Raw genomic sequence first — 21469 nt, 5'->3', positions numbered from 1 at the left:
TGTCATGAATGACTTGTTAATCACGCTGTTGATGGAGCGTTTGGAAGTGAGTGTGGGAGAGATGTTGATGTAGACGAAGAGGATGTCGTAGATGATGTGTGACGCATGCCGTGAATTTGTACAACTATTTCACTATACACACATATCCGCAAATGCAACAAACGTGCAAATCCCAGCCGTCCGCCCTTCCCCCTCACCAACCAACCCGTCAAAAGAAGAAAGACACCCAGTGCCTAAACGAAGTGAAAAACATCATGTACCACACTCACTGCATCCTCACCCCCTGAGCCCCCTAACCCACCTTCTCCGCCTCATCAGCGGCGGCCGCTTTACGGCCTGTACGTCGAATCCAAATCGCCAGAGCGAATGTTAGAGTAAACGACCTGGGCGTTAGGGAACTGCTGCTCAACCTGCTCGGGCTTGCCGCCGTCGCGCGGGCAAGTGCCGCGCTTGACGCCGGGCTTGTCCTCGGGGGCGCCGGGCGGGTACGCGCCGTCGAGCCATTGCATGTTGGCAGTGTGGTCGTCCCTGAAGTACGTGTTGTGTTAGTCGACGTTCGATGGGTATTGTGGGTGCAGTGGTGGGAGAGTTAACGTACCAGAGCGACAGAACGAGCACCATGCCGCGGTCAAACGCGTCGCCAGCGCGCGGGAGCCCGCCCTTCTTTCCAAAGTCGTTGGGATCGCCGAAGACGCGCTTGACGTCCGCACAGAAGGGGTCGGTGATGGAGTCGTACGGCGCCACGCCGGGGACGTTGGTCTTGGAGTTGGCGATCTCCTTGCCGTTCTGGATGTACTTGCGGCGGACCTCCTTCAGAGGCGTATTGGCCGTGCCGTCGACGGTGATGAATTGCGTGACGACGGTGAACTTGGTGTTCGTGTCCACAATCTTGCGCTCGCCGTAGTATGAGTCGTTGCCCAGGCGGTAGCTGTTGAAGTCGCATCCGTCTTTGTCGCAGACGCCTCGGAAGCGCTCCTCGGGCTTGGTACCGCATTCGATGCCCTCGCAGCGATAGATGCCCTTTACCTTCTCTTCGCACACGTGTGAGGTGTAAGCTGCCGAGATCTTGTTGGCCTCCCAAACGTCCATTTCGTTGGCGCATGAGCCATATCTGCCCGTTCCAGCATTGGGATCACTCTTTGACGGCACCCAGTTCTCACAATTGGCTTCTCCATGCACCCATTTGACGTCTACTGCGCACTGGCCATCTCCATCTTTCGTGATTTGACAGTCAGTGTGGTGTTGAAAAAAGATTGGGGGGTTGTGGTTGGTGTTGGGGCGTGTTGTTGAATTTTGGTGTTGAGGTTTGGGGGAGTGAATACGAGCGGGGTGCAGAATCAGGGGGCACGGTGGAGCGTCACTTACACCCAGTGCCGTACTTGGCACCGCACTCGTTGGTAGGGTACTTTGATTTGCCGCCGTCCTCTTCCATCTGGAGAATAGTCAGTGGCGTGAACGATGACGTTGGTGGACAAAGTCAAGTGTCCGCAGTCGCACATGAATGCTCCTTCTGACTGACCTCTGTGAAGTACAAAGCACCATTGATGCCGCAAGGCAAGCCGGAGACGTCCACGTCAAAGGTAAATTCCTTGTTCTTGAGCTTGAACATGTTGTACTTGTCATCGCTGTTCGGAGCCAGCAGGTAAACGCGGCCGCCGACGTTCTTCTGCTGTCCCTGCGTGACGAACTTCATAGTAAGGGCATCTCCCTTGGCCGAGATGCCATATGTACTCTCGTAGTCTCCAGCGCCATCAAGACCACATTTCTCTGTGCAAGTCTTGGCGTCCTTGCAATACTGCTCATTCCATTTGTTGCCCGTATAGCAGTTGGACCCACTACCATCGTGGCACCAGCGCCAGTTTGAATCGAGGACTATGGCAGTGTCTTGCTTGACACATCCCTTGTCCTTTGTGCAGACTTGAGTTGGGAGCTTGGGGTGGTTCTCAGGCTTCATGCTGTAGTACTTTTGAGCCTGAGACCCCGCAAGGAGTAGAGAGAGCGACGAGACGATCTGAAAAGTATGCATATTGAAAAGAGTGACAAGAACCGTAACTGGAAGGAGTGAATGTGGTTGGATCTGCAAGAAGTGGAGCTTCGTGTGCAGCTTAACTATATCTTTCTAGATCGGCCTCGGTTTACTCTCCTTGCTGGGATGTACGGTACAGTACAGCAGTAATGTCCGCACAGCCGACTCACATTTTCCCGGCGGACTCCCGCATCAGGAGACAAACTTCTGGTTGCAAGCTCGCTGAAGGCAGCTCTTCCCCGGCTCGAGACCCGGCTGTTGAGCTGCAGCGCCGTTATTGGCATGGATTCCACGCAGCAGGCGCGGACTCTTCCGCAAGCTTGAAATTAGGTGGTGCCATCCAACATGGAAGCAGCTGTTGCGCACCTCAGGGCTTGTGGCGATGGTGATGTTGAGGCTCACTTGTGCTTGGAAGTGTGCTGTTTGGAAGCGTTTCAACCCTGCACACGACGTCGAGAATCCGGGGTACAAGGGTCCAACATGCTGGCTTCGGTGCTCGGCAAAGTCGGGCAACCTGTTGGAAGATTGCAGACGTTCGCGCCACTGACGGTCGAAACAATCTACTCGAGATGTCAAGATTGCTTGAATTGCCTGGGATGTGTCAGCCACAGCTAATCCTGAAGTAGATCTATTCTAGTTCTTCATATCAATATGGGCAAGAGGCGCAGCGTAAGTATAACAATACTGGACTTAGGGCTTATTGCCGAGGGGCGAACCTTGGATGAAAACATCTCAAGTATGGGCACAAACATTTACATGTTATCGACTAGTCCTCTACAGCTCAGGCTTGGTGGGAGAAGTTGTGGCACACACGGTTGCGAGGTTTCGCGACTTCGGGGTTTGAATGCTCCCTTTTGCTATCCCCTTTGAATATGTAGCTGGTCTTGAAATCTCCCAGAAACTTACTTCCGAGTAAGATGAGTGGTTTCTCTTGTTCGCCTGCTTGAGCGTATGAATGCTCCCAATCAGCCCTCCTATTCGGTGTTGCGTGTGCAACGACTGGTGCTTCCGCGCCACAAACCAATCAGAAGGTGGGGTAGCAGCCGCAACATATTGAAGGGCCTCAGGCGCAGAGGATTTGCAGGGATGACAGCCAGAGAAAATCGAACGATGTCGAATTGAAATTCTGGGATTCGGACACCCGACACAGGGGCATCTTAGCCTTTCCGAGCACGTCGGCTGATGTCGCCTGCCATGTCAAGGCATTTTGGTGGACTGCGATCACTTTTCGGTCAGAAGAATGTACAAGAAGCGGAGCCGCGTGCTGGTGCTAGCGACCAGATGGAACGCTTCTGAATCTCGGGCACGACGTCAGGCTTTTGACAGACAGACGATCCATTAGTTCATACGTGTTGAACTTCTTCAAACGACGGAATCAGTTGGCGTCTTCGGAAGGAGATGAGTGTACGGAAGACCGGCGTTGCCCCTCACCAAACCTTGCAACCTTTGTTGGCTCCCAAAGAGGCAGAGGGGCAGCGACAAGTTGAACGAGCTTGATTATGCAAAGAAACGAAGTGGCCGACATTGTGAGCTTTGTTGGGAATGGATGGAAACAAACCAATTGCCCGCGGAGTGATGACGGAGTCCGGTGACTGGGCGGGTTTAAGACTGACTATCACCGGGATCGTCTGCCGTCCGACGTTCGCGCCATTCGTTCTTGCCATCATCGATATCCAACCTTCACCTTCACCTTCTCCCCCCGCGTTCATGACCGCCCCAAGATTTCTTGTTTTCAGAATCTCGCGAGCGAAGGCGTCCCTCTCTCCCTCGACTCTTAGCTGAAATGAGCGACACTCCTTTGGATCTCAACGGCCGCTCCGCTACTTCCCCGCCGAGCGACAACGAACCAAGATACCTTGACGTGAACGGTGCCATTTTGCTAGATGAGACCGACGCCGATGACATGGACTATGCACCCGCCGAATCGGAGGAAGACGACGACTTGATGGACGATGATTACAATGATGGTGAATTTCATGGTAAATCCTCCACGCTCGCCACCGAATTGGTGGATGTTGCGGTTGACGAGTGGCTCTTCAGATGCAGAGGAGAGTCTGAGCAATGTGACGATTGATTTTGCGACTCTTCGCCAAGAAGATGGCAACGAGGACGACGAGTCTGAAGAGCGCGGCGCGCCCATCATCAGTATCCAGTCGCAACTGCTTGGGCACAATGATCCTCGGCTAACAGTCGCCAGTTTCGAGGGAGCAGATCATGCAACTGCTAGGCCATGCGGGACTTCGCCGTATATTCGCGGACCACACCACCCAACGTCGTGCGCCACTTGACGACGACGACGACTCGGAAACCGACAACACCGGATACGGAGGCCTCGGTGCAAGGAGGAAGCGCAAAGGCCGCAAGGCATTCGAAAAGCCCCCTAGTGCTGAAGGGAAGAAGCTCATAGCTTCGGGAACTTTTGGCGCAAATGAAAGAACGGTCGACTCTTACAAGCGTAAAAAGAGGCTGACCTATAGGCTGATGCATAGGGAACTCGGGCTGGGATGTTCTGGGCGTCAAAAGTTGAGAAACAACGTCATTTCTCAGGGTCTCATTCCTTCATCCAAGGCCGACACCATCATCCATTACAACGCGCGATGCTACTCTGGACAATTCTCCAACGATGGCAACTTTTTCTTCTCCTGCGCCCAAGACTTCAAAGTACGGATGTACGACACCTCGAATCCGTATAGATGGAAATACTACAAGGTCTGTGCAAATGCTGGCTTTTGAAGACCGAGTTTCTGACGTCGCGCAGACTGTGGACTACCCATATGGTCAATGGACTATCACAGATGCCTCTTTGAGCCCCGACAACAAATTCCTGGCCTACAGCTCAATCCGCAGCGTAGTTTGTCTTGCGCCGACGGATCCAAGTGACAACTCCGACCCACACTTGCTCGACTTTTCCAACACAGGCTTCCGGGATCGCCGAGGGTTCCACACGTATCCATACTTTGGTGTAAGCGTTCCCCCGAGACTATCATCCTGACTAGGGTGGCTGAAATCAAGTTCCAGATCTGGTCATTGAGATTCTCGGGCGACGGCAGAGAAATCGTGGCGGGGACAGGAGACAGATCCGTTTACGTCTACGATATTGAAAAACAACGGTCAATTCTTCGGATCCAAGGACATGACGACGACGTAAATGCCGTTTGCTATGGCGATCCCAATTCTCCGCACATTCTCTACTCAGGGTCTGACGACACAACAATCAAAGTTTGGGATCGTCGGAGCATGGGAGATGGCAGATGCGCCGGTGTTTTCCTTGGCCACACGGAGGGTTTGACCTACGTTGACAGCAAAGGTGACGGGCGCTACGTTCTTAGCAACGGCAAAGACCAAACAGCCAAGCTGTGGGATCTGCGAAGCATGCTTAGCCCACGCGACGCTAACAGCATTGACATCAACGCGTACACGACCGGCTTCGAATACCGCACCAACTCGTACGACGAGACCGAGTACCGCCCTCATCCCCATGACCGCTCTCTCGTTACTTTCCGCGGGCACAGCGTCCTCAAAACATTGATTCGCTGTCACTTTTCTCCGCCTGGTAGCACAGACTCGCGATTTGTCTACTCTGGCAGTTACGATGGCTCAGTATACGTTTGGAACATGGACGCGACTTTGGCCGGCAAGGTGGACGTGCTCAACGCGACCCGCAACTCACGGCCTAGAGACGCAGACCTCTTGGCGGAAACGTACGATTTTATCGGCAGGAACGGAGGGCAGTGGCAGACTTGCGTTAGAGATGCGAGCTGGCATCCCAATGCCCCAGTCATCGCCGGTGAGTCTCGTTTGTACTTTTGAGGGACTATGATTTTTCTGACTCCTCTTTTTACAGCAACGTCGTGGAATGGCTGGGGCACCTCGCTCGGTACGTGTACCGTGCATACGTGGAACGATGGGATGGAAGACGACGAAGGAGATCCGGCCATGGGCCAACGCGTGAATTCCGAGTTGAAGCATGACCCCGAGCTCTACGGGTCTGCTGAACGACGTCCTGCAAGCCTGTTTAGACGACACAGGAGGAGGCTGGCAGAAGACGACGAGTAGGACGAGCTGGTGGAGAAACTATTTTGATGATATTCTCGGTACGGAGCAGGTTTGGATGCTTCTCCTTTTGGTTTTCGTTTGGCGGCTCGAATTGCTAGCATTACTGGAGGATCATGTGTATGGGTGGATCTGGGGTTTTCAAGGCGTTTGGGCCAGGGACGAAGAGACAGTGGATAGCAAGAATAGTGGAATTGGACGCTCAGGTCTTATAGAGCGTTGTGGATAATGATCGGCGCTTTGCATCTGGTCAATCGGGGCTGGTTATTGAATCCAAACAGTGAGCTCCAAGATTCCGCCAGGATCTCACGGGATAACGGAGGCGTATTGTGACTTTTGAATTCATTTGGTTCCCAACTCCGCCATGCCCGTTGCGTGTATAATTTCTTACAAATGTCGCCCTGTTCCCAGAGCGATATGGTATCATCGAATCTCTCTTCTTCCCGAATGCAGCGCTTCCCACTCGGTGCACACAGCTTTTATTACCGCACGGAAAAGCTCCACAGAGTAGCTGGATGCTCATGCACCTCCGACGAGGATGTTGTTGACGGGAATGTGCACTGGAAGAGTGGGATCAGTTTGTTGGTCGGTCGGAGGATTGTGTGTTAGTGGAGCCCTACCCAGCTTGACGATGTAGCCGATGGCGCCCATGACGACGAATCCAATGCCAACGGCTTGCGAGATCTTGATAAACTCGCGCTTGTCGGCTGCGAATGGTGTTAGTGGATGCTTGTTTGCGGCGCCGGGGGCCGTGTGGAGAGCGCGAGAAGGGCTGAGGAGGTGTGCCAACGAGTAGGAGAAGTTCATGAAGGGGTGTTGCGGAAATATACGCACGCTTGGTGCACCTGGGAAAAGGTCAGCATACGATTGGAAATAAATTGAAAAAGTGGCAGCGTGTCAAGGGGGAGCGCACCTGTTGATGAAGAGGGTGCCGTCCTTGATGAAGTCCTTGGGGACGTCGGCGAGTTCCTTGAGTTGGTCGGACATGGTGACGGCGGAGTGGAGGGGCTGGAGGTGTTGGAGTAGTCAGGTAGTGTTGCAGCGAGACCTGGACGTGAGCTTGGTGTTGAGTCTGGGGATCGGGAGGCCAGATTGCCGCTCGTCTGCCGGGCGGAACCGAAGCCGCCCGCGGGACCTCGAACCCTGCCCGCCACCAGCTGATCGCTGCCAAGCCGCTAAGCCGAGCTCTGACGGCGCAGGTCTGCCGCGTCCTCGCCTCTCCCTCCTTCCCATCAGCCACGACATGCTCAGGTACCTATCATCGGCTCCTCGAATTCCACTCGGCCGTCTCGCTGACCGTCCCCAGAAGCTTCCCCAGCTCCGCTTGATTCCACCTTCACCCTCGTCCTCGACTCTCCATTCGAAGCTCCGGCGCACCAAGCTTCCAGCGGCGCCTCTCTACTGACTACGGCAACGTCCGCGAAGATCGCGGTGTCAGGTGGACTGCGCGTCTCCATCGGCTCCTCTTGGTTCTTGTGGACGCATTTGAGAAGCAGAAGACGCGAGCAGAGGAAGTTGGCGTTGTCTTTCCGGGATTCAAGGGCTGCCATCCTGTAACTTTCAGAACGCGAGGACCCGCGCATCACAAAACATCAGGCCTGTCTCTTCACTCATCACACCTCCACCTCTTTCTGTCTCCAGCGTCTACCACAGAGGTAACCGGAGAAACAAGTCTGTCACACACATTGAGCCGATTTCGATATTTGTTTCTGCCAAAAGCACGGTTGGGAAGTGTACGTATGACCATCTTCACACCGCATGTACCTCGATCCTTCTCTCCTTCTCGCGCTCTCTTGCTCCTTCCGAATTCTCCTATGCCGTGGCTCTCTGCGGAGGAAAGATCCTGGACCATGGCTGTCCCCACCCTCTGTACTTACGTTGCTGATCAAACCTCAACGTCTACAGACATATTCTCTGTACTTCCTGTGCACCTCGAAGCAGAATCAAGTATCTTAGGACAAACTAATACGAACAAGAAGTCTCAATTCAAGGCATCGCGGACCTTCTCTCACATCGACATCCACAATGGCCGACGACGACAACTTCGATATTGATATTTACGGCGATGACGCCCCACAAGAATCTTTCCAGCAGGACAACTCCGAAATCAAACAGGAATCCAACGTTGAAAGCCACACCGAATCCATGCCGGACGCCCATCAAGCAACTGAAGACTCCAAGTCCAATGGCGCGGCAGCAGACCCAAGCGCTCAACAAGGTGATAATAAACAAGCCAATGGAGACGAAACTCAACAAATCTCGAGTACGGGTGGTTCGTCACAGAATCAGCTCCAACCACCTCGGCAAGCACCTGTAGCGCAGGGCGTCAAGCGCAAGGAAGGTGCCGATGACCGCCCCGTAGACCAAAACGCCACGACCGCGCTCTTGATCAGCGACCTCCACTGGTGGACCAACGAAGACGATGTTCGCGGCTGGACGAACCAGAGTGGATGTGAGGATGAGCTTGTTGAAATCACATTTAACGAACACAAAGTCAATGGCAAAAGCAAAGGGCATGGTCTTATCTTTCCGCAAGGGCTAGTTTCTGTGCTGACGTCTGAACAGACAATGCTTTGTTGAGCTCTCCTCCCCGCAAGCTGCGACTGCTCTTAAACGCACGATTGAATCTTTTGGCCAGGGCCAGCAGTACGCCAAGAAGCACGGTGCATCCTATCACGCGCGTCACATCAACCCCTACCGCACGCTGCCAAAGGACGTCCCCAACCGGAAAGATGGCAACCGCAGCGACAACCGCTCGACATCAGGATCTTTCGGTGGCAACTCGAACATGAACATGGGCTCGAGTCCAGGTGGTGGGTTCCGCGGCGGCCGCGGCGGCTTCAACCGCGGAGGCATGAATAGCATGGGATACAACCGTGGTGGATTCAACAGCCCCATGGGAGGAGGAGGCATGGGCCCGACCGGTGGCTACGGAAATCCAATGGGCGGCTTCGGCGGCAACCCAATGGCCATGAACAACATGGGCTTCAACAGCAACTTCAACCGCGGTGGCATGATGGGAGGCATGCGAGGTGGCATGGGCGGCCGTGGAAGAGGCGGCATGAACACTGGCATGAACCCAGGCATGATGGGCGGCATGGGTCCTATGGGAGGCATGGGCATGAATCCCGGCATGATGGGTGGAATGGGAGGCATGGGCGGAAATATGAACATGGGCATGGGCGGCATGGCAGGTCAGTACAACTCTACACCGGCTCAGTTGGCACGTCTCCACGTCGCGCTGGAGTCGGCAAAGATGGCCTCGCGACCTACTTCGTCTTCTACGCCAAGATTCACACCAGGATTGGGGTTTCGTGGCCAGCAGCAGTCTGTTCGAGGCCGCAATTCCGCCAACAACCCTCGGATCTTGGCGTCGCAGCGAAGTTCATCCCCTCCTTGCGCGGTGCGAGTATGACTTTTCGCTGACTTTGAGCACAGGTGGTTTCGGCGGCGCCGGAGGACAAGGGCATTTCAACCCGGCGTTCTTCAACCAGCAGTCCGGCGGCGAGGGCAACTGGAATCCCCACGGTGCAAAGCGGCCGCGTCCCGAGTAAACGACTATCGACTCTACCTACCCAATATCTGGATCTGAATTTTCGACCGAATACGCCACGGCTCGCCTGAGATGGATGGCGCGACCCTACAATATTTTTTGGGCCGATAGACGGGCGACAACTCCGTCACTAGCAGACGACGGCTCTTCTCTGGTTTGGGCGTCTGGTGTTTTTTCCCCTCCGTTTGGCCGGCGAACAGAAGCAAGTACAAGGTTTCACTATCTCTTTTCATTTCCTTGCTCATCTTCGCCTCTTTCTCTTTTCTTAGCTTTCGGCAGTAGTCGTAGTCGCTCCCCCTGAGTCTCTAGCCTTTCTTCTTCCCTTTTCCCTTTTCGTCTTCTTCTTATGGTCTTTTCCTCTCATTAGCTGTTTTTTGCACCCTCGTCGCAGGCAGCGGTAGCTTAGTCTTACCTCAAATCAGTGTACCTAAAAAAAAAAAAAACGAACAAGTCAGCAGCAGGCAGTCAGGCAGGTTACACATTATTTTCAAACGAGCGAAGGTCGTTGCCTATGGTCTTCGTCCGGGTCGCTTCCAACACGCGATAATGTCCGAGATTGTCTTTTTCTTGAAAACAAAAGTCTTGTTTTTTCTTTTCTCCTGAATATTGTGGCTGAGGTGGTGCTTGACGATGTTTATGATGTTGATGTTGATGATAATGCTATAAAGGGTCGTTGCGGTCGAAAGATATGGTGTTTGTTTCTAGTGGTCGGGGCTAGAGAGGATATTTTCATTGTACTTGACTGCCTACATAGCTACTGGCAGCCCAGATGAGGCGGTGTTAAATGACGTTGATGGGACGGGGGTGCTGCTGCTGGAGACAGAGAGTATTTTAGACTGTAAGCTCTTCGTAGCTGATGGTGTATTTTGAGCGATTGCTGCCGTGTGATGGGAGGAACGTGTGTCAAATTCTGTCTTGTTGCTAGCAGTAAGCCGCCCTGCGTTGTCTGCAAATCTTCCTGGTCGTGTCTAGGGTGTCTGTCGAGATGAAGGAGCTTTCAGACTTTCTGCTTGACGTTACCGTACAGACTCCTTTTCTACTTGATTCCCTTTCCGTGCTCGTCCTCGCTGGCTGGAATATACAAATCAACATACCATCACCTGTTGATAGGTAGTTCTCGTATTTTGATACAAGCAGCCCTCTTGGCAAGCGCATGCTGTACATTGACACAGACATGTATGCCTCGCGAAAGCTACTGCAGGTACCTACAAAATGGCGTCATATGCAATCAAGGCCGAGAGCTCGGGCTAGTACATCCTTAGACTGGCTGCCTCCATCCATGCTCGCGAACATGCAGTTGCGGATGCACAGCAAAACGTTCTCAGTCTGCGTCGAAGCGTCCGCGAATTACCGCCACTCACATCGAGACTGCTCCATCTCAATCAATCCTCTCACGGGCAACCCAGTCAGCAAAGCCAACACCTCACGCTCTCACTAAGAGTCCCTTTAACCAAGCGCCGCCCGCTCGCTCCCATCCGACAGCCTGCCAGCCCAGCCGGCATCTATCCCAAACAGCTGGCCCCACACGCGGGGGACGACCCCTGCGCGCGGCGCAATAACTCTATATTTGCGCTTAACAACCGGGCCGGTCCACAAATGCGCCTACGCGAACGCGGGCTTCCCTCTCGCGACGCCGGTAAGTTATTGGAGGAGTGCGCCAGGCTGCGAGGCGAGCGACTGTGCGTAGGGCTGCGGGGCTGTGGTTGGTGGGCTTTCTTCGTGGTCGTATGGGTGGATTAGCAGCTTAAGTGTGTGCACGGGTCGGTGCGGTGGTGGTGATTTGGGAGGCAGACGTGAGAAAGGCGTCTGATGGGTGGGCTGGTTGGTTTTGTCGTTTACTCGGAGGAGAGGGAGGGTCGCCTGAGTGTGGTGTGGTGGACCGGAGTGGGTCTGGATTGTACTGTATTGTGTATACATACGAGCCTGGGTACATCATACAATCGGCGACCTTCTGCCTGTTCAAACTCCCTCTCGTTCATTCATCCATTCGTTCATTACTTGTTTCTGCTGGTCGTCGTCGCTCATTTACACCCAGCATGAAACTGCCCTTCCTTACCCCCGTGGTAGCGGCCACAGTCTCTGCGAGATCGATTGCGCCTTACCCTTACGCCAATTCGACTACACCAGCTCTCTCGAGTTCCACTTGCAATGGAACGGCGTCTTTCAAGGACATCTCGGCGTCCGAATTCGTCGATGCGTTGAACCCGGGCTGGAACCTGGGGAACACTCTCGACGCGACGCCGGACGAGGGGGATTGGGGTAATGCTCCAGTAGTTGCTGAGACATTTGACCACATCAAGCAAGCTGGATTCAACAGTGTCAGGATTCCCGGTGAGTTGGTACCCAAGACGCGTTCCTTTGCATAGAAGCTGGAGCTCATGGCTTCGATTGCAGTAACATATGCGTACCACTTTAAGACGCAGGCGCCAGACTACACGGTCGATCCAGCATGGCTGCAGCGCGTCTCCGACGTCATCGACATGGTGACCGAGCGCGACCTGTACGCCATTGTCAACGTGCACCACGACAGCTGGATCTGGGCCAATCTCGACACTCCCGCCAACTACTCGTCCATCGAGGACAAGTTCTACAACCTCTGGTACCAGATCGGGACCAAGTTGGCTTGCAAGTCTGAGCTTGTTGCTTTTGAGCCGCTCAATGAGCCGGCGGGCTCGACGGCGGAGGCCGGCGCGGAAATGAACCGACTGAACGATGTTTTCCTCAGGGCAATCAACGATGCCGGCGGCTTCAACAGCAAGCGCGTCGTCACGCTTGTTGGACTGGGAGAGGACGCGGCCAAGACCAGTCAGTGGTTCCAGCGACCGAACGGCACGTACAGCAACCCCTGGGCGCTGCAGTACCACTATTACTCACCGTACTCGTTCATCTTCTCTGCCTGGGGACGGACGATTTGGGGATCGGACGACGAGAAGAACGCTCTCGAGGCCGACATTGCTGGCTTTCGCTCCAACTTTTCAGATGTCCCCGTGCTCATCGGCGAGTGGGCTGCCTCGACTACCAACACGGAAACTGCGGCGCGGTGGAAGTACTTTGATTTCTTGGTGTCGACGGCGAAGATGTACAACACGTCGACCGTCATTTGGGACAATGGCCAAGACTTTTTCGACCGCAATGCGAATGTCTGGCGGGACCAGTCGGCGATTGATATTCTGATGAGCGCCTCGGCCGGCGTTGCGAATGCACTGGCTGACAGCACCACGGACAACCAGACGACGACCCAGTCGAGTTCAGCGTACATCTGGCAAAGAGGGAATGCCACGGTGAGCGATCAGAAGATTCCGTTCAATTTCAACGGCAACCAAATCAGCCGTATAACCAAGGGCGGACAGGCCTTGAACGAGGGCGTAGACTTTAGTGTCGATGGCTCCAGCGTGATTTTCAAGAAGAGTTTCCTGTCCACCGTCTTTGCCAACCGCGCGCCGGGGATCAAGGCGAACCTGACCCTCGAGTTCGACTCGGCCGCTGCTCCCCTAACCATCCAAGCAGTGCAGTGGGATACTCCCAGCATCGGAAACCACACAGTGTCAGCAAAGGTGGCGGGTACTGGACAGTTCAAGATCCCCATCGTGTACAAGGGCCTCAAGAAGCTTGCAGCGGTGCGAGCGGTCAAGCAAGACGGGTCGATCCTCGTCGACGACTACACGCAGTGGTTTGGTCCGCTGGAGCAGGGACGCATGACCTATTCGAGCCAGTGGACGTGGGACGACAGCCATGTCATACTCGAGGGGGCGGTTGCGCAGGCCGTGAGTAGCGCGGAGCAGGCGGTTGACGTGACGTTTGAATTCTATCCGCGGGTGCCGGGCAACTCGTTGAATTTGACCATGACGCCGTGAGGCGGAGGATGGGAGGAACGGGCTGGAAGGAAAGAGAAGTTCACATTCTGTCCATAGCTTTTTGTAGCCAATGAGATTGTTGGGTTGGGTGATATTCCGATCAGGAGCGTCGGCGGCGATGATTGTCGGGCAGACGCACATTTTCGAAGGGTGTTGTCGAGGGTTAGCAGCTTTTCATTGGAAGCGGGCGTGACGGGAGCGACGTCATGGGACACGAAAGCGTGCAGAGAATGGAGCAAAGCACACAGAGACGAGCGTGTATGGCTGCCTCGAAATTGAGTGGAGGGAGGGTTTGGGCATGGATTGGGATCGCTGCGAGTGAATGGAGAGAGAGAGAGAGCAGGAGCTGACGCACGTCCGTGGCGCCGCATCTTGGCGACCACTGCACTGCACTCCCAGGCCGCAGTCAACCGCTGAGCTTCATCATCTGGACCTCTCTCGCGCCCGCACTTCCTGCCTGTCGCTTCATTCTTTGATACCCTCTCTCTTCGCTTCCAGTACTACCAATCCACAGACGTCCCCCAATTCTCTTCGTGGACACGTTCCGGCTGCCTGTAGATCGTCACCTCCCCGCCGTCCACCCCCGAGTACTGCGCCTGGCTCCGCCGCAGGCAGCCTCCGCCGCCCAACATGTACAACTCACGGAATGTGGATATGGGCAAGCAGGTATGTCCCAGGTCTTCGTCGACAAGCTGCGTCTAGGTCCTAGGCCGCCGGTGCGCACCAGGCGATAGACTAATGTTGGATAGGAGTCGGAGCTTGCCATCAACATCCGCAAAGCTACCAGCATAGGTGAGACCACTGTCTTGTCACCTGCAGCCGCCAGCTTGCTGACATTTTGTCCCTCCAGATGAGACCGCACCAAAACGTAAGCTCGTGCTTCCTCGCGTCCGTTCGGAGCCGAATTGATACGTGCCAGGGAAACATGTGCGCGCCGCCATTGTCTACACATGGGACCACAAGAACTCCGACTCGTTCTGGGCGGGGATGAAGGTGTAAGCGTTGATTTGGACACTCTCGCCCAGAGACCAGGCTCTGATGCTTGACGCAGGCAGCCCATCTTGGCCGACGAAGTGCAGACCTTCAAGGCTCTCATTACGATACACAAAGTGCTTCAAGAAGGACACCCTATTGTTCTCAAACAGGCTCAGGCGCACATTGGCTTTCTTGAAAGCTTGCAAAGAGGCGTATCTGGAGGAGAGGGCCTCAGGGGTACGTGACTACAACCCCTGGTCCCAAGGGGGCACGCGACACATCTTTTCGGTTTGTGAACAATTCGATTGACTTGACATACTCAGGATATGCCCCCCTCATCTCGGAATACGTCTATTTCCTTTTGGCCAAGCTCGCTTTCCACCGCCAGCACCCCGAGTTCAATGGCACTTTTGAGTACGAGGAGTACATTAGCCTGAAATCCACAAACGATCCGAACGAGGGTTACGAGACCATTTCCGACCTCATGACGTTGCAGGACCAAATCGACTCGTTCCAAAAGCTCATCTTCTCGCATTTCCGCAACGGGACAAACAACGAGTGCAGGATTTCGGCGCTGGTGCCGCTTGTTCAGGAGAGCTATGGTATCTACAAGTTCATCACCAGCATGCTGCGCGCCATGCACACGACGCTAGGCGACGACGAGGCCCTGTCTCCTCTCCGTGGACGTTACGATGCCCAGCACTACCGCCTGGTCAAGTTTTACTACGAGTGCTCCAATCTGAGATACCTCACGTCTTTGATTACTGTTCCGAAACTTCCCCAGGACCCGCCAAACTTGCTCTCCGAAGATGATGATAAGCCGGCGTTGCCCGCCCGGCCAAAGAAAGAGGAAGAGCCCCCGCACAAAATCTCCGCGATTGATCCCGAGCCGATCAACGAATTTTGGAAGGATGAGCAAAAGAGGCAGCAGCAAGAGTACGAGGCGGAACAGCGTAGACTGCAACAACAATGGGAAGATGCCCAAAGACAACAGCAACAGTCGCAGCTGGATGCGCAGAGGCAATTTGAAGAGCAACAGAGAATGGCTGCTGAGCAAGCCAGGCTGGCTCAGGAGCAACTTGCCAGGGAACAATTCGCCCAACAAACCCAAGGTCGCCTAGCAGAGCTCGAACGCGAGAATCTCAATGCAAGGATGCAGTATCAGCAGGACCAGCTGATGTTGCAGCAGTACGATCAACGTGTCAAGGCACTGGAAGGAGAGCTTTCTCAGATCTCGGCAAACTTTACGCAGCAGTCTCAATCAAAGGACGACCAGATTCGCGCTCTGCAGGAGCAACTAAACACCTGGCGTAGCAAGTACGAGGCGTTGGCGAAGCTCTATTCGCAGTTGCGTCACGAGCATCTGGAATTGCTCCAAAAGTTCAAATCGGTCCAACTCAAGGCGTCTTCGGCTCAAGAAGCCATTGATCAGCGCGAGAAGCTCCAGCGGGAGCTCAAGACCAAGAACTTGGAGCTTGCGGACATGATTCGCGAGCGCGATCGTGCACTGCATGACAAGGACAGAGTCCAGGGCGGCCACAAGGACGAAGTCGAGACGCTCAAGCGCGAGCTCAGACTTGCTCAGGACAGGGCAGATCAGGCAGAGCGTGGAAAGGGCTCCGAATTGTCTGCAATGCTCTCTAGGCATAACCGTGAGATTGCGGATCTCGAAGAGGCTCTGCGCAACAAGACGCGCCAGCTCGACGACATGTCGATGAAGTTCAGAGAGGGCGACTCTGACCTTGAGCGCCAGCTGCGCGAAAAGGAGGACGAGCTGGAAATCTTCAAGGCTGGCATGGATCAGACGCTGTTGGAGCTCAACGAGCTCAAGATGAACCAAAACGAGACCGACCATGCCACGGACGGCGTCATTGACACCGTCATTCTGGATAATCTGCGCAAGATCAACGACATGATTGATTCGGTCCTTCAGAGTGGAATCCAACGAGTTGACGACTCTTTGTATGAGCTCGAATCGTCGATGCAGGCTGGTAACCAGAATGCCACTGGAGCGTATGTCTTGTCGCAGATCGAGAAAGCTTCTTCGTGCGCCATGGAGTTTTCTACAGCCTTCAACAACTTCATTGCAGATGGACCCAACAGCACGCACGCGGAGATTATTCGAACAGTTAACAACTTTTCTGGGGCGATTGCCGATGTCCTCAGCAACACCAAGGGACTGACCAGATTTGCGTCTGACGAGAAGAAGGCCGATCAACTAATTTTTGCCGCAAGGCACGCTGCCGAATCCACTGTCAACTTTTTCCGTTCGTTGCAGTCGTTCCGCCTCGATGGAATGGAGGATTTGCAAAAGACGGACGTTGTCCTGAACGGCAACAGCGAAGTCCAGCTCAACCTCCAAAAGCTCTCCAAGATTGCCGACGCCTTTGCACCAAAGACCAAGATTACCAACAACCAGGGCGACTTGGGCGATCTCGTCGACCGGGAGATGTCCAATGCTGCCAACGCTATCCTCGCAGCAACAGAGCGCCTCACTAGGCTCAAGGAAAAGTCTCGCGACAGCTACTCGACGTACGAGCTCCGCATCCACGATGCCATCCTCGGTGCCGCTATCGAAGTCACCAACGCCATCGCACGCCTTATCAAAGCCGCGACCGAATCGCAACAGGAAATCGTGCGCGAGGGCAAGGGAACGTCATCCCGCACTGCCTTTTACAAGAAGAACAACCGCTGGACCGAGGGACTCATTTCGGCGGCCAAAGCCGTCGCCACGTCGACCAATATGCTCATCGAAACGGCCGACGGCGTCATCTCTGGCCGCAACTCTCCCGAGCAGCTCATTGTCGCGTCCAACGACGTGGCAGCCAGCACGGCGCAGCTCGTCGCCGCCAGCCGCGTCAAGGCCAGCTTCATGTCCAAGACGCAGGACCGCCTCGAGGCGGCGTCCAAGGCCGTCACGGCGGCGTGTCGGGCGTTGGTCAGGCAGGTGCAGCAGATTATCCAGGAGAGGAACAATGGCGGCGAGGAGGCTGTCGATTATGCCAAGTTGTCTGGTCACGAGTTCAAGGTCCGCGAGATGGAGCAGCAGGTATGTCCTCCCCTTTTCCCTTGTCCTCTTCGACCGCGAATGCTAACGCTGGCTGCTTTTTAGGTCGAAATTCTCCAACTCGAAAATGCCCTCAATGCTGCTAGGTCGAGGCTGGGCGAGATGCGGAAGATTTCGTACCAGGAGGACTAAACCTCTCTTGTGTTGAAAGGAAAATGGCAGCTAAGGCCTTGCGTCTGCAGATCCGAGATTGCAGGCTCATGCTCGAATTATCTTTGGGCAGCTAGTTGACTGTCTCGCTTCGGAAGTAGGGTGGTGTATTTCTTGCTTGGGTGGGTAGGGAGGGCGGGTAGTTTGCGTTTGTTCATAGTTGCTGAAAGGGTATAACAGGCAGGCAGGCAGGCAGGCAGGCATCTTGGGGAGTGAATGCATTGTTCGATCTGTCTTCATATATGTATTCGGTTGTGATACTCGGGTGATTTTTTCAAATTGAAAGGTGTTTAGTTCAAGTACGCTGAGGATTACTGTGCGCGTGCCTTACTGGAAGCCTCTCTTGTCATCTCTTCCCCCGTTCCTCATCTTCTCGCCTTCCTTGTTCTGCTCTCTTGTAATTGGCAAAAATTAAACTATGCAGTCGCACTTAAATGTTCTCCATTACATCTCAACCGAACGAACGCAAGAGGGAGGGCGGCCCCCCAAGAGAAAAGAAGTCTACAAACGCATCGAAAAGAAAGCACGTCTACGTATGTACAGTACCTACACCCAGCGAAGCTTGCCTGGTCACCGAGTGACCTGCTGGCTGGCTGATAGGCACGAATCAAGGAAAGATGGTGAAAGGAGCCAGCAAGATGCACGATCCCATCCATGTGTATGCCAATGCAAGTGCGCAAAGGGGTTGAGTTGATAGCCGGATCGCTCCAGTAGTCGCCTCCCCCAGAAGCGGCTCCAAAAGCCCAATGAACGAATCAACCAACCAACCAACCAAAGACTCACAATCAAAACAATCCAAAACAACGACTAGAACCACCTCCTCTCCTTCATCTTGCCCCACCAACGGCTACGCTCCGCCTCCTCCCTCGGGCCGTCCCAATCAAGCAAGACGTCAAACCACTGATCGACATGCCTCTTCTCCTTTCCCTTAGGGTGCGGGCGGCCGTTCAGCTCGCGCCGGTCCCACTGCCTCTTCTCTCTCCGGATGCGCATGCTCGACCGCGGCTTGGCGCCGATGCGGACGTCGACGTCCCACACGGCGCCGAGGCCGGCCTGGGCACCGAGGCAGAAGCTGGCGCGGACGAGCACGCCGCCGGCTTTCCGCTTGGCCGTGTCGCTGAGTAGTGGCGCGATCTGGCGCGCGACTGCCTCTGCCAGGTGGCGCGGGAGGTACAGGGCGTGCAGGCGGTCGGGCCATTTGCTGAGGGGTACCGGCTTCGCGTTGAAGCCGCGGTGTACGCACGTAATGGGGATGCCGACGAGGGGCTCGGGGCCGGTCAGGGGGTCGACTGTAATGGCGTTGAGGACGTGGTCGGGATGGCGCGTGCGGCGAGGGACTTTGTTCGGGATATAGTCGTCTTCAGCTTCTGAGTCGGTGAGATAGCGGGGGGAGCCGTCGAAGATGTTGGAGCAGAAGTCGTATGTGTCGATGGGTTTGTTGGCGTCCGGGGCCACAGCCAGGGCTGTCGATTGTGGCGAACGCATGTTGAGCCAGTAAGATATCACTTCTAGGTCCCGGTGATCGCCTTCGAAGTAGGTGTCAAGCCAAAACGACATGGTGAGCCTTTCTAGGGCGTGGAAGTGGCGCAGGGGTTCGAGCAGCATTTTAGCCGGGGGTGTTGGTGTAAAGAGTATGGGAGCGCCGGTGTAACCACAAAACTTGAGCTCGGTGATGGTTTGCGAATGGAAAGATGCTATCGTGTGTGCCATGGAGCACGAATTAGGCCAGTCAAAGGAAGGATTGAATTCAAAGTCAGGGCCTGGGTAGGTGGAAGGCTCCTTGTTCGTCGCAGATATCGCCTTTTCATCTTCGAAATGGAGCCCCCAAATGTCGGCTTCGGTTTGATTATCGCTGTTAGCCCAAGTATTGCCAAGCGGATACGCAGTCCCAATCATGACGATTTTCTTCAGAGGTGATGCGTGCAAAGCACGTATAATCTCACGCCTCTCGGCGCGAGGAATCGCACCTTCCATTTTCACAACCTCAACTTTTTTCATCCGCGATGCAAACCAGGAAATAAATCGTCGCCTCCGTGCAATGGCTCCGACTGACGATTGGAATGCTGCCATGCCCTCGTCCATCGGGTCCTCGGAGAACGAAATGTCGATGCGGAGCTCGGTAAGTGTTCGAGAGAGATTGTCAAGGACACGTTCGCGTCTTTCTACAATCGCCTTGTGTTGACTATGTTGGCTGAAGAATCGATCCATGGGCCAGGCCAAGCACTGCAATTTGTCGTGGGCCTCCATAAACTCAAGAAAGCTGGTTGACAGTGTGCGAAAGTCGGATGCAAACTCGCGCGCATCAAGGAGATATGTTCCTTTTGGTAGGCTGTCCAATGTTAGCCTCAACGTGTACGCCGGTATCAATTACAAACAGGATCAAGACTTGCTACTCACCTAGACCATGGAGTCGCGGCATTGCGCATTTGAAATGCGCGCAGATGAGGGAAGCGAAGTGCACTTAAATGGTTCAGCAGGTCATGCGTATCCGACTCGTCACGCTCTTGGTGACAACTAAAGGTAAGTAGCATATCCAGGTTCAACGATGTCAGCGTCTGCGTCGTATCCCACAGAAGGTATCGTAAAAAGTTCACCGGAGGCGCAGGATCATGGCTGGGGAACACCCCTTCCGTAGTATAGAAAAGTATCTCCTGCTTTTTGAGCACCTTTTCAGCCTCGGGCATTTCCTTGTAAATGAGATTTTCGCAGAAAATGGCTTTTTTCAAAGTCTCCAAGGATACTTCGCCATCTCGGCCAATCGGTGTTGTGTAGGTTCTGTACTCTCCACCGACTCCATCCTGCATCGTCGTGCATTTCTTCCCGCGCGAGGGCGCTATGGCGTCGTGGAGGACACCGCGAGTCTTGTCGTCCACGATGGTCAATCTCCTGACACGAAGACTCTCCATCCCCGTAAGGTCTGGCCAATGTCCGCCGTCGATTTTGGTGGGCCGTGGCATGGCCAACGAGCAATTCTCTAGCCACAGCCGCCTCAACGGAATATTCCTCGGACGGTGCGGATGCAGAAAGCCCCAGACCAACACATGTGTCAGGTTGTAGTGCCCATACACTATGCGCAAAGTGTGCACATTTGTCAAGTTCCACATGGCCAACATCAGAAGCTTGCGAGTCCTAACGTCTGTCGACAGGACCTTCGACTTGAACGAGATCTTAGGGAGTTCTTGGTAGATACTCGGAGTGGGGAGGTGGCAGCGGTGGAGGACGGTGTGGACGAGGGACGCAATGTGTGGCTTACTGCGATTCGTCAGCTGCCACTATCGGTTGAAGAGGGTTGGTGTGGGGAGTCGTGCCTGGCCAGCGTCACCAACTTCTTGATAACTGGGGTATCATCGTGCTCGTCGCAAGCTTCATCTCGGCACCTATTGGCGGAAATTTGGGGCTTCAAATGCTTGGGATGAAGCGTCCATTTGTCCTTGAGCTCCAAGTCTTTCCACAAAAGAGGCATCGCGCGCTGGTAACCCCAGGAGCACGTCAGTGCCACTCGCGCCAGCTCGCGGTCATTCAGGTATTCAAAGATGCCATGGACAAGCTCGTCAGGCAAGGCCTTGAACTGGGATGGGTCAGTGCGATCACAGTCAACGGGCGGAAGTGTTCTACCTTGATGAGGTCTTTATCCATGGCGATAGTATAATGAGTGGAGTGCAGTGGATTGGCGAGATGGTTGGGGGATGCGCTCGAGTTGGGGGATGATGTAGGTGGCCCGAGCTCCCAACGGACATACCTGTAGCCCTATCATATCGCCGGCTGCCCAATGTGGTAATGAGCTCAACTTG

The 21469-nt window shown here is 54.5% G+C and overlaps 7 protein-coding genes across 7 annotated transcripts; 4 read left to right on the top strand and 3 right to left on the bottom strand.

Moving 5' to 3' along the window:
- Positions 1–308: 308 nt before the first annotated feature.
- J3D65DRAFT_362098 (glycoside hydrolase family 7 protein) lies at positions 309–2198 on the bottom strand. Its single transcript, XM_066795646.1, has 4 exons — positions 1520–2198; positions 1366–1432; positions 599–1214; positions 309–528 (listed from the first exon to the last, which is right to left on the bottom strand). Exons 1-4 carry the CDS (start codon positions 2024–2026, stop codon positions 330–332), a joined length of 1389 nt encoding a protein of 462 aa, XP_066655168.1. The 5' UTR covers positions 2027–2198; the 3' UTR covers positions 309–329.
- A 1477-nt stretch (positions 2199–3675) lies between these two features.
- J3D65DRAFT_624108 (WD40-repeat-containing domain protein) lies at positions 3676–6413 on the top strand. The gene is made up of 5 exons (XM_066800220.1): positions 3676–4005; positions 4224–4735; positions 4785–4988; positions 5045–5813; positions 5871–6413. The coding sequence occupies exons 1-5, from the start codon at positions 3810–3812 to the stop codon at positions 6080–6082; spliced, it is 1893 nt and encodes a 630-aa protein (XP_066655167.1). The 5' UTR covers positions 3676–3809; the 3' UTR covers positions 6083–6413.
- J3D65DRAFT_624106 (translocation complex subunit Sss1) lies at positions 6188–7177 on the bottom strand. The gene is made up of 4 exons (XM_066800219.1): positions 6993–7177; positions 6914–6924; positions 6700–6786; positions 6188–6639 (listed from the first exon to the last, which is right to left on the bottom strand). The coding sequence occupies exons 1-4, from the start codon at positions 7064–7066 to the stop codon at positions 6599–6601; spliced, it is 213 nt and encodes a 70-aa protein (XP_066655166.1). The 5' UTR covers positions 7067–7177; the 3' UTR covers positions 6188–6598.
- Positions 7178–7883: 706 nt separating this feature from the next.
- On the top strand, positions 7884–9601 carry J3D65DRAFT_361983 (uncharacterized protein). The gene is made up of 2 exons (XM_066795645.1): positions 7884–8592; positions 8645–9601. Exons 1-2 carry the CDS (start codon positions 8105–8107, stop codon positions 9492–9494), a joined length of 1338 nt encoding a protein of 445 aa, XP_066655165.1. The 5' UTR covers positions 7884–8104; the 3' UTR covers positions 9495–9601.
- Positions 9602–11228: 1627 nt separating this feature from the next.
- Positions 11229–13486, top strand: J3D65DRAFT_645832 (endoglucanase D precursor; the record flags this gene model as incomplete). Its single annotated transcript, XM_066802236.1, has 3 exons — positions 11229–11268; positions 11760–11963; positions 12027–13486. The coding sequence occupies 3 exons, from the start codon at positions 11229–11231 to the stop codon at positions 13484–13486; spliced, it is 1704 nt and encodes a 567-aa protein (XP_066655164.1).
- Positions 13487–13865: 379 nt separating this feature from the next.
- On the top strand, positions 13866–17806 carry J3D65DRAFT_624090 (SLA2 Src like adaptor 2). The gene is made up of 7 exons (XM_066800218.1): positions 13866–14152; positions 14236–14278; positions 14337–14354; positions 14406–14481; positions 14538–14698; positions 14785–17510; positions 17574–17806. Exons 1-7 carry the CDS (start codon positions 14117–14119, stop codon positions 17658–17660), a joined length of 3147 nt encoding a protein of 1048 aa, XP_066655163.1. The 5' UTR covers positions 13866–14116; the 3' UTR covers positions 17661–17806.
- A 679-nt stretch (positions 17807–18485) lies between these two features.
- Positions 18486–21314, bottom strand: J3D65DRAFT_667712 (uncharacterized protein; the record flags this gene model as incomplete). Its single annotated transcript, XM_066803048.1, has 4 exons — positions 18486–20007; positions 20076–20930; positions 21005–21246; positions 21294–21314. The coding sequence occupies 4 exons, from the start codon at positions 21312–21314 to the stop codon at positions 18486–18488; spliced, it is 2640 nt and encodes an 879-aa protein (XP_066655162.1).
- Positions 21315–21469: the final 155 nt, after the last annotated feature.

This window comes from Phyllosticta citribraziliensis (genome assembly GCF_038025025.1).
Source record: "Phyllosticta citribraziliensis strain CPC 17464 chromosome Unknown J3D65scaffold_6, whole genome shotgun sequence".
In the NCBI taxonomy this organism is placed as follows: domain Eukaryota; kingdom Fungi; phylum Ascomycota; class Dothideomycetes; order Botryosphaeriales; family Phyllostictaceae; genus Phyllosticta; species Phyllosticta citribraziliensis.
Note: the sequence above shows the minus strand (reverse complement) of the source record. Positions and strands in the feature narration are given on the sequence as shown.

What these genes read in the sequence shown, in the direction of transcription:
- J3D65DRAFT_362098 (XM_066795646.1), bottom strand. Translation starts at nt 2,026, where the DNA reads ATGCATACTTTTCAGATCGTCTCGTCGCTCTCTCTACTCCTTGCGGGG. An exon ending in TGCCAAGTACGGCACTGGGT is followed by an intron (nt 1,215 to 1,365) that starts GTAAGTGACGCT and finishes AAATCACGAAAG; the next exon opens with ATGGAGATGGCCAGTGCGCA. An exon ending in GTGCTCGTTCTGTCGCTCTG is followed by an intron (nt 529 to 598) that starts GTACGTTAACTC and finishes CACGTACTTCAG; the next exon opens with GGACGACCACACTGCCAACA.
- J3D65DRAFT_624108 (XM_066800220.1), top strand. Translation starts at nt 3,810, where the DNA reads ATGAGCGACACTCCTTTGGATCTCAACGGCCGCTCCGCTACTTCCCCG. An exon ending in ATAGATGGAAATACTACAAG is followed by an intron (nt 4,736 to 4,784) that starts GTCTGTGCAAAT and finishes GACGTCGCGCAG; the next exon opens with ACTGTGGACTACCCATATGG. An exon ending in ACACGTATCCATACTTTGGT is followed by an intron (nt 4,989 to 5,044) that starts GTAAGCGTTCCC and finishes ATCAAGTTCCAG; the next exon opens with ATCTGGTCATTGAGATTCTC.
- J3D65DRAFT_624106 (XM_066800219.1), bottom strand. Translation starts at nt 7,066, where the DNA reads ATGTCCGACCAACTCAAGGAACTCGCCGACGTCCCCAAGGACTTCATC. An exon ending in CGGCTACATCGTCAAGCTGG is followed by an intron (nt 6,640 to 6,699) that starts GTAGGGCTCCAC and finishes CCACTCTTCCAG; the next exon opens with TGCACATTCCCGTCAACAAC.
- J3D65DRAFT_361983 (XM_066795645.1), top strand. Translation starts at nt 8,105, where the DNA reads ATGGCCGACGACGACAACTTCGATATTGATATTTACGGCGATGACGCC. An exon ending in GTCAATGGCAAAAGCAAAGG is followed by an intron (nt 8,593 to 8,644) that starts GCATGGTCTTAT and finishes ACGTCTGAACAG; the next exon opens with ACAATGCTTTGTTGAGCTCT.
- J3D65DRAFT_624090 (XM_066800218.1), top strand. Translation starts at nt 14,117, where the DNA reads ATGTACAACTCACGGAATGTGGATATGGGCAAGCAG. An exon ending in ATGTGGATATGGGCAAGCAG is followed by an intron (nt 14,153 to 14,235) that starts GTATGTCCCAGG and finishes AATGTTGGATAG; the next exon opens with GAGTCGGAGCTTGCCATCAA. An exon ending in TGGAGGAGAGGGCCTCAGGG is followed by an intron (nt 14,699 to 14,784) that starts GTACGTGACTAC and finishes TGACATACTCAG; the next exon opens with GATATGCCCCCCTCATCTCG.